Consider the following 10,582-nt stretch of genomic DNA (forward strand, 5'->3'; position numbering starts at 1 on the left):
TGATACATACACATATCTCATCTCATTCCTTTTTACTTCCCTCCTTTCCTTTCTTCCTCCATCCTCAGATTACTTTTCCCTCTCCACAAAACCTGCCTTCCTGTTCCTATCATCTTTTATTTTGCTCCTAAATTACAGTTTTGAGTTTCTCATATAAGAGAAACTATAATAATATACTCCACAGGTGAACAATTAGGTATTTTTTTCCTCAAGGATAGTGGGTATCACTATGTAGAAGGACCTTTTATTTCTTCTTGGGCTGTGTTGAGAGCTACTCTTACAAGTTGTTGCTAAGTTGCTCAAGATGGTCTTGAATTTGGAATTCTCTTGCTTCCACATGTTGAGCAGTTGGATTACAGGCATATGGGCCAATATGCCTGGTTTTCTATTTTAACATTTTGAGGACCCTCCATACTATTTTCCATGGTGTCTATAGCATTTTACAATTTTACCAACAGTGCCTAGGGTTCTAGTTTCTCTATCCCAGCCAGTACTTTCAGGGTTTGCTTGTCCTTTGTTTTTGTTTTGTTTGTTTTCATCACAGACATTAATGGATGTGAGGTTTTGTTTTGTTTTGTTTTGGTACTGGGAATCAACCTCAGGACCTCGCACTTGGCCAAGCAGGCTGTGTGCCACTGAACTATATCCCCGGCCCCTGGATCTGAGGTTTTGATTTGCATTTTCCTAGGAACTAATAGTAGTATGAACGTTTTCATATACTTGTTGGCCATGTGAACTCATATATCTTCTTTGGAGAAATGTGTACATATGTTATTTGCCCATTTTTAAATCTATGGTGTACGTGTTAACTTGTTGAGTTGAAGAAGTTCTTTTTATGTTCTGGATGTTGATCACTTATCAGATACATGATTTGCAGTTTTTTCTTGTTTTTAGGTTGCTTTTTAACTCTATTGACTGACTTTGAATGTGCACACGTTTTAAATTTTGATGTCCGATATAATTTTATTGTTGTCATCTGAGCTTTTGGAATAACATCCAAGAAAACACTGCCAAACCTATGTGATGAAGCTTTTCCCCTTCGTGTTTTTCTTTAAGAATTTTCTTTCTTGGTTTCACATGTAGCTCTTTGATCCATTTTGAGTTCATTTTTGTATGTGATATAAAGTTAAGGTCTGAATTAGTTGGCTAGGGCAACTCTTAACAGTACCACTGACTTGGTGGCTTAACCATTAGAAATTTTTTTTCTAATTTCTGGAGGCTGAAATTCCAAGATCAAGGTGCTGGCAGGGTTGGTTTCTAGTGAGGCCTCTTTCTTTGACTTGTCACCTTCTTGCTCTGTCCTAACATGGTTTTTGTTATATATGTGTTTACCTTATAGGGCCCTAGTCCTATTGGATTTGGGTCTCCTTTTTATAACTTTATTTGATCTCAGTTACTACCTTAAGGGCCCAATCTCCAAATAAAGTCATAATGGGGGTTAAGGCTTCCATATATGAATTTTGGGAGGACATAATTTAGTCTATAATAGAGTATAATTCCATTGTTTTGCATATGGATACCTGGTTTAAGAGAAAACTTAAAATTGAGTTACTTCCCATGATATCTGATATTACAGTATGCAATGAATTACATGTTGACTATTATTATCACTGGTCATGTGTAGGAAAAGTATTTGTACATGTACACATGCTTATGTATGTGTAAACATGTCAATCTGAGTATTAAGCCCAAAATAGAACAGTAGGCTAGTATTTATCATCTGTAATGATGCTAGGCAGTGGTGCTACATTTGTACATCATTTAGAAAGGAATCTGCAATTTGCGTATGTTTCTAGTAATGAAACAGTACTTTAAGAAATTTTGTCAATATATAATTCTTTAGCTTAATTTTCCAAAGCTGTAGAATATATTTCATGTTGTTTTTTGGAGACAGTCATTTAAAGTAGACCTGTTCGCCTAAGCTTAGAAATTTATTGGTACAATTATGTTTCCATTTTAATTTACTTAATTTATAACTATTTTCTTTTTAAAATATATAGGTGTGAAAATCATCATGAAAAGCTTAGCGTGTTTTGCTGGACTTGTAAGAAGTGTATCTGCCATCAGTGTGCACTTTGGGGAGGAATGGTGAGCCGAATAAATTTAAGCATACTGTGTTTAGTTAGTGTTTGGAAGGTTTTTAAGTACTTGTTTGATTTAGATAGAAAATAGTATCATTACTCTGTAGAATGAAAATTAAAATGCATCTGCTTTATATGCGCCTTATTAAAGATATTACACTTCTTATTCCAGAAGAACTTCTTTGAGGGTGTGTGATGCAAATGCAAACCTCTTAAATTAATATTTTAACCTATTACCTATAGAATGTATATTCATGTCTAGCTCCCTCTTTTTTTAATGTTGTGTAATGAACACAAGGACTTCTTGCATGCTAGACAAATATTCTACTGGTAAGCTACATCTTCAGCCCTACTTTTATCTCTAAATTTTTGGTTGTAGGATCAAAGACTTTGATTAAAGTTTAGTTGTTTGTTTGTTTGTTTGTTTTTTTGTACCGGCAATTGAACTCGGGACCTTGTGCCTGCCAGGCAAGAGCTTGTGCTGCTGAGCTGTATCCCCGGCCCTTAAAGTTTAGTTGATCTGATATATTGACTACAATTTCTGACTTTGGTTTCTTTAAAACAGAGCAAGAGGGCCAGGGATATAGCTCAGTGGCTCAGTGCCTGCCTGGCAAGTGCAAGGTCCTGAGTTTGATTCCTGGTACCAAAAGTAAATTAATAAATACACGCATGCATACATACATACCAAGAATTTAAAACAATCTGAGTGAAAATATTCAAATTGTATAACCCTTCTGGATAGTTTCTTTCTAGTCTCTTTCAAAAGCAGATTATTTTCGTTTTTGAGATAGGTTCTTACTTTATTTCCCAGGTTGGCCTTGAATCTTTGTGCCCAAGTTATCATCTTCTTTGTGTTAGCCTCCCAAGTAGCTAGAACTACAGGAATGTACCACTAAGCCTTGCTTCAAAAGCAGATTTTTAAAAGGCAGTCCATCAATCAGTAAATAAATAAATAAATAAATAAATAAATTTTAAAAAGGCAGTCTGTGTTTCTTAAGTCTAAAGCATTCAGGTGGGCTGGTGATACAGCTCAGTGGCACAGCACCTACTGGCAAGTGTAAGGTCCTGAGTTCTATTCCCGGTACCAAAAAAAAAAAAAAAAAAAAAGGCATTCAGGTTAGTTTACCTACAAGCAGCTTGTTATTTTATAGTCATGTTCTAGTATGTATTTAATATTTAATTAAATCATTTATTAGTGGTAAATACAGTTATAAATATAAATTGAGAAAAAGCATGAGATTTTTTTTCTTTTTCATGGTGCTGGTGATTGACCTTAAGGGCTGGACCATGCTACTCTGAGTTGCATCTGCAGCCTGGTACAATAGTCTTAGTGGGGAAAATAAGTGATTGTGGGAATAGAAGAGAGTTGACAACTAGAATTGCCTCTTCATCATGAGACTTGATCATTCTATGGGTACCAGTTGGTATATTTCACAGAGAGAATGACAGGCCCACTTGGTTGAGTAGAGCTCAGTTGAGGAGCTTTGTGTTCAAATTTGAATACTAATGTGCTGACCAAGAAACAGTTTTTACAGTTTAGTATTTAGACAGGTTTGTAAAAGCCAATGGAAACATTCTTTTCCATACTTTTTAGGTGAATATTTAAAAATTCACATCTTTCAGGGTGTGGTGGAAAAATGTCTGTAGTCTCAGCTACTCCCAAGGCTGAGATGAGAGACTTGAGTCCATGAGTTTTGAGACTAGTCAAAGGAACGTAGCAAGACCTTATTTAAAAAAAAAAAAGTGGTGAAAAGCTGCAGCTTTTTTTCTCTGTTAGATAATAGCCTTTATCCATTGTAGGACTTTTTTGTAATAGGTAAGTGTTGCATATTAACCAACTATATTACTGAAGCTCCAAGGACTTTTTTGTAATAGAAATCTAATAGTCTTACTTGCCCAGCAAGAGTTACAAATAATGTTTCTAAAATTGAATTGAATATTAGTTTTTTTAGCACCAAAACATTGTTCTTTGAACTGAATGCAATTGGGCATATCATGCTATTTTGTATTAGCTTTCTATCTTTACAGTAATTTCTTTCTTTCTTTATTTTTTGCAGTACTTGGAATTGAACCCAGGGCCTTTATATTAAACTACATCACTACCCTTTTTTTATTTTTGAGACAGGTTCTCACAAATTTGCTAAATTGCTGAGGTGGGGCTTCAACTTGAAGTCATCGTGCCTCAGCCTCTCAGAATGCTGGAATTACAAACATGTCCCAGCTTTTACAGTAATTGTTTTTTGTGGTGTGAATAATGAATTCATTGCTTTTGCCAACTATATACACAGATTTTTGCCTCAAGTATTCCTTTCCTTTCCTTCCTTCCCTCTCTTCTTCCTTCCCTTTCTTTTTCTCTTGTTTTCTATTTCTCTGTCTTTTTTTTTTTTTTACAGTACTGAGAATCAAACATAGGGCTTTGTACATGCTAGACAAATACACCACCACTGTGCTGCATCTCCAGTCCTCCTAAATCTTTCTGATTTATTTACTTGTGCTAGAGATTGAGGATTTGGTGATGAACAAGACAGATAACAATTCTGCATTTGGTTGGTATGATACATTTTACGGATAGAGAACTCAAAATGATAATGTAGGGATTACTTTTGAATAAGAGGGAATAACTTTTGTGAAGACCTGGTGGGAAGAAATTTGAGGATTGATTAATTGACTGATTGATTTTTGAGATAGAGTCTCACTCTGTAGTTCAGGATGGTCTTAAACTCTGTGTAGCCCAGGTTGGCCTCAAACTAACAGTGATCTTCCTGCCAGAGCCTCCCAAGTGCTGATATGATAGGCATGTGCTACCATGTCCAGTGAAATTTGAGGGTATAAAAGAAAGCTAGTGCTGTCTAAGAAAAGAGTGGCTAATAGGCTTTGAGAGATGATTTGGACTATGATTACTATTTTCTTTTTCTTAAGCCTGGCAGATGCCTGTAATGGTGGCAGATGCCTGTAATCCCAGTTCTTGGGAGGCTGAGGCCGGAGGATCACCCTGACTTCGAGAGCACTCAGAGCTACATAATGAGTTTAAAGCCAATCTGAACTACGAAGTGAGGCCCTGTCTCAAAAAGCTGGGAAAAAAATGCTTTTTTCTTTTCTTCTTCTGGTTTTTTTTTTGTTGTTGTTTGTTTTTTGCATTGTTAGGGATACAACCCAGGGTCTTGTGTTTTGTGCTAGGCAAGCAAGTGCTCTACCACTAGTTACATATCAACCCAGGATTTTGTTTTTTTTCTAATGAGCCAAGATATCTAGGTAAATGTGAACATTGTGGTAAGCGTCCGTTACTTCTGATCTTGAAGGAGTTTGTACATGGGCCCAATGATTATGTGTCTACTGGCCTGCTTCAATAAAATAAAGGTAACTGGAAAATACACATTTAAAAATATTTACCAGTTTATTAGTATTCACAGTATGAGAAAGGAATATATAGTGTTGCACCTGTGTAACCCAGCTACTTGGGAGGCTTTGACAGGAAGATCACAGGTCAGAGGCAGCTTAGCAAGACTGTCTCAAAATAAAATCTAAAAATGGACTGAGATGTAGCTCAAGAGTAGAGTACTTGCCCACATGTTCAGGCTGTGTTTTATTCCTAGTACTATAAAAAGTGGGGTGGTGATGGTGGTGTAAATGCAGATGAGATGCAGGAAAATCTTTTAAAACTACTCTTATTAATTTAAATAGCACGGTGGACATACCTTTAAACCTTTGGCAGAAATTTATGAGCAGCATGTCACTAAGGTGAATGAAGAGGTAGCCAAACTTCGTCGACGTCTCATGGAACTGATCAGCTTAGTTCAAGAAGTGGTAAGACTGCTTGCTGCATGAGCATCCTTTTTATATTCTATAATGTAATGCAAATCAATCTGATGTTCAGATCAAGATTTCAGATTTGATAGGGTTATTTTATTCAGGCTTATAAACTTCAAGCTAGCTGAGGAATTTGCATCCAAAGTCTTGGCCAGTAGGGAAGGAGCTGAAGCTGGAGATTTAACTCATGCAGAATTAGAGAATCACCTGATGATTTAAAATAGTCTGCTTATTACAGAATGAATACTTGGCTTTTCAACATTGGCTTCAGTAGAGTTGTTACATTTACTTATTCTTTGGATTTCCAGTTTTGGGAAGGTTTCTTCTGCAAAAGAGAACTATTTGTGATGTTCTGAATAGATTCTTAAAAGAGTCAAAAAAGTGATGTTTATTACTACTGACTGTCTCAGTTACTTTTCTCGTTGCTGAGAGAAAATACCTGACGCCCAAAGTTAAAGGAGAAAAGGTGTATTTTGGCTCAACAGTTTATAGAGGTTTCAGTCTGTGATTGGCTGGTTCCAGTGCAGGGTGGCATGGCAGAGGGGCATCACAGAGACGAAATAGTCCATGGCAAGCAGGAGGCAGCAAAAGCAGTTAGCGGGGAATGTTGACAACAGCAGCCCTCTTTCTGTCCCTTATATCCTATTCAGGCTACCTACACTTAGGGCATGTAGCACTCTCACCTAGGGTAGGGCACCCTTAATCCTAGTATTACACAATCCCAGCACCAAATCCTTGATCCCAGCATGATACCCCCCTAGATCTAGCCACCTCTGCAAAGCCCCACCTAAGACCACATGAGCCTTTGGAGGTGCATCTAGACACAGCCATAATAATTTTCTTAAAATACTGTATGGCTCAAAAAAAATTGTATGGATCAAATAGTTTTTGTGAATGTTGTATATTTTAAAATGTTATTTTTTTAGGGGCTGGGGATTTAGCTCAGCGGCAAAGCGCCTGCCTGGCAAGTGTAAGGTCGTGAGTTCAGTTCCCGGTACCGGAGAAAAACAAAACAAAACAAAACAAAATAAAATGTTATTTTTTTGCTTGTTTGTTTGTTCGGTTTTTTTGAGATAAGGTCTTGCAGGCTGGCCTTGAACTCACTACGGAGTCCAGGCTGGCTTCAGACTCATGGCAGTGCTCCTGCCTCACCCTCCCCAGGTGTATACCACTATGCCTGGCTAAAAATGTTATTTCTGTGAGAAAATGTGATAAACTTCAAGTGCTTAAGTATTATATATGTTTTTGGAATGTATTTTGTTTAAAGTTGCCAAAATGACAGTTACAAATACCATTTTTGGCTTAAGAACGGGTGTTCTCTTTGTTTCACCTTTCAAGAATCAAAGTCCAAGTATTTATTTGTAACACTCTTTATATGGAAAGTAGTGTTGTAGAATTGAATGTGTGCTACAAAGTCATTTTGAAAAATAAGCAATTTGAGTGGTTTCTGTTTGGTCTTCTTCTACCTTTTACCTGTTATTTTTTCTTAACCACATTAGGAGGCTATTCTAAAGGGAGGTTTTTATTGCTAGTATTTATATAATAATAAGTTGTTAAGTATACAAAGGATTGTTTTTTGTTTTCTGCAGTGTCAGTTGGAAATCTATAGATAACAGTGCAGTCTTAGAAAAATGTACTCTTTTTGTATATAGTTCTCAAAGCAAAAACTTTATGGACTACAGTAGATACTGGTTTTTAAACATTTTTTTCATTTGTTGTTGGGTTTTTCAGTCTGTGAAGTGACTTTCCTGGTTTAGTTTTTGTTTTGTTTTTGGTTTTTTGAGACAAGACCTTGCTTTGTAGCCCAGGGTGGCCTTGAACTACATAGCCCAGGCTGCCCTCGAACTTGCTGTGATTGTCCTGTTTCAATCTCCCAAGTGCAGAGATTACAAGAGCTCCATCATGCCTAGCTTCTGGTTTAGTTTTTAAAAAGCAGTTTCCTATCAGGGATATGATTATGGCTTCACATATGGCCTATGTATTTATGTAAACCAGTGTTTTCTAATAACACCTTTTTGTTGATGTTTCTGTTAAATATGCTTGAGTATACTTTAACTGCTTATTTTTAAAACCTTTAAACTAATTTAGTTTAGTACTCGGAATTAGTTACCCATGCTCACATTTTATAAAAATATTTGTTTATATATTTATAGAGATAACTGATTTTAAGAATACTTACAGTGATTGAATTAATATCTGTTTACTTCTGTTTTTAAACAGAAGTTTTAAAATTCTTTTTACCTGTTTATTTTCTAGGAAAGAAATGTAGAAGCTGTAAGAAATGCAAAAGATGAGCGTGTTCGGGAAATTAGGAATGCAGTGGAAATGATGATTGCACGATTAGACACACAGCTGAAAAATAAACTTATAACACTGATGGGTGAGTTTTCTTTGTATGCTACTTGGAGAATATGCTACTTGGAGCTGCCTTAAGGTTCAGTCTTGGAAGAGTAAATTTCTTGAGGGTTTATAAGATAGACTTTTGAAATAGTAGATAACTTTATCATCTGCCTGACTTGTGTTTAGAAACTATTGGAAAGAAAAATTTTCAGCCATTTGGGTGAGAATCCTAGTGGCTAATGGACCTCGTTATTGCTAGTATTAGTGTTAGGTAGCTTTTTTTTCCTTTTTTAAAACCAACTTTGATAAATGATCCTACTGCTAATGTCCTATTCCCATTTATTCTGTCTATTATTAGAGGTGAAGAACTCACACTTAGGAATATCAGAGTAGTCCCCTCAACATTTTTTACAGGTTTATAAAGTCTTGGTTTCCAATTTCTAGTAGGCCTCAATCTTATATCTAACTTATATTTAAATACATTTACAGTATTTGTATTGCTCACACTTTTGGTTCCTTAAAGATTCTCTTATTATTCTTTGATTATGGAGTCTAGTACAGTACTGAAAATAAAATTTAAGTAATAGTTTGAATCTGTGCTAATGTTTGTTTGATTGTTTTAGTGTCTTTGAGCTTACCTATAATCTTAGTTCATCTGGTATTTTACTGACACAGAACTAGCTTTGCAGTTTTCATCATAATCTAGTATGAAAAATATATAAACCTTAATAAGGTGTGAACAAAGATTTTTTTACTTTTGTCTTCCTTTTCGGAGGTTTTGGCTATGCTTTTGTGTCTTTAAAAATACTGTTTTTAGGTGTGTGGTGCCTTTACCTCAGAAACAAATATTTGGAGCAGATTTTCATTCTGTCTAGTTAATTGTGTCTGGTCTTTACTCTTCAGTGTTTTTCTTGCTGAAAGATATTGCTGAGGTGTTGTGTAGGTATAAACCCAAGTGGCCAAATATTTATTATGTTGGCTTGAAGATCCTACAAATCACCATAGGGAAAAGATGTATCAAAATAAATGGAAATCACTTCAATTAAATAAATGGAAGTCCATTTCAGTTAAATAAATTGTTTAAAGCACCAGAAAAGAAAAAAATAGTGTTTCATCCACTTTAACTTCTTTTTATTTTTTTGTTTTTTTGTTTTTTCTGGTGCCAGGAATCGAACTCACAACCTTGTGCTTGCCAGGCAGGCATTGTGCCACTGAGCTAAAACCCCCAGCCTCTTTTTAATAATTTAAATATATTTGGGTCTGGATATTCTCATAGTATTCTATGAATCATTTTTATATTTTGAATCTGTACTATATGATTTAATAGTTTTTTCCCCCAAGATCTATCAGTAAATAATCTGTAAAAGAAAATCATTTTAGATTGAACTAACATTTTAGTCCAGTTTTTCCATTCCATAGAGCAATTTAGAAGAAACCTATAGACATTGACTTTGCCATTCACAGTGCCACTTAAAGATTTCATGTAAATGAAAGTTGTGGATTTTTTGTTTCTTTAGGCTCTCAATTGCAGTTAGTCATATGTATGAGTGGCCTTTCTTCAGTCTCAAATAACATTTGAGACTGTTTTAAGTTCCTTAAGCCAAGTAGAGTACTAGAAGGTTCGTATATATTAGGACTTTTAAAATTGAAGTCTTTACCAGTATTAATGTGATTTTATGTAGTAGTTTATTTTATTTTATTTTATGGTTTTTTTTGGTTTTTCTCTGGTACCAGGAACCGAACTCACGACCTTGCGCTTGCCAGGCAGGCGCTTTGCCGCTGAGCTAAATCCCCAGCCCCCGTGTTTTCTAAAATTCTCCCATTTTTAATCTCATGACTTAACTATATACCTATATATGCACACATATATATGAACATATACACACTTACACATATATATGTTCTCTTTGAAACAGAGAGGCCCAAACCTAGTTAAAACATTCCAGGCTTACCTACTGGAACAGACTCTTTGTTAGGTCTGGATCATTTTACTAATTTCTGCTTTCAGAGCTCAAATATAATCAACTACCATAATCTCCATACACACTGTTCTCAGTCTTTCTTACAATCACACAACATGGTCCAACTACTGATTTTGGCCATTAAAACTTCTGTGAATCTATTTTTTGCTTCTCACTAAGTTAACATCTTCTGCATTTCTCTAATTGCTAACCTAATGGGACTTCTAACTATTAAGAAATGAGCTGCATGTTTTATCCCAGTGTAGCAAATGAACCATTTGGTAAAGTTAGACCAATGTGCCCATATAAAAGCTATGAAAACTGGTTATCAAAATCTGTTCTTCTGGCCAAACATGGTAGAACATACTTGTATTCTTCTCGAAAGGAAGGATG

At 35.5% G+C, this 10,582-nt stretch overlaps 1 protein-coding gene across 10 annotated transcripts in view; it reads left to right on the forward strand.

Moving 5' to 3' along the window:
• Trim37 (tripartite motif containing 37) overlaps window positions 1-10,582 on the forward strand; it is a 174,422-nt gene that overhangs the window by 54,427 nt on the left and 109,413 nt on the right. For all 10 annotated transcript variants that reach the window (XM_013519212.1, XM_013519217.1, XM_013519214.1 and 7 more), the window contains exons 5-7: window positions 2,001-2,088; window positions 5,763-5,885; window positions 8,145-8,268. In XM_013519212.1, coding sequence (XP_013374666.1) covers window positions 2,001-2,088; window positions 5,763-5,885; window positions 8,145-8,268 — 335 coding nt within the window. The remainder of the gene's footprint in view (window positions 1-2,000; window positions 2,089-5,762; window positions 5,886-8,144; window positions 8,269-10,582) is intronic.

This window comes from Chinchilla lanigera, unplaced genomic scaffold (genome assembly GCF_000276665.1).
Source record: "Chinchilla lanigera isolate Chin_1 unplaced genomic scaffold, ChiLan1.0 scaffold00050, whole genome shotgun sequence".
NCBI lineage: Eukaryota > Metazoa > Chordata > Mammalia > Rodentia > Chinchillidae > Chinchilla > Chinchilla lanigera.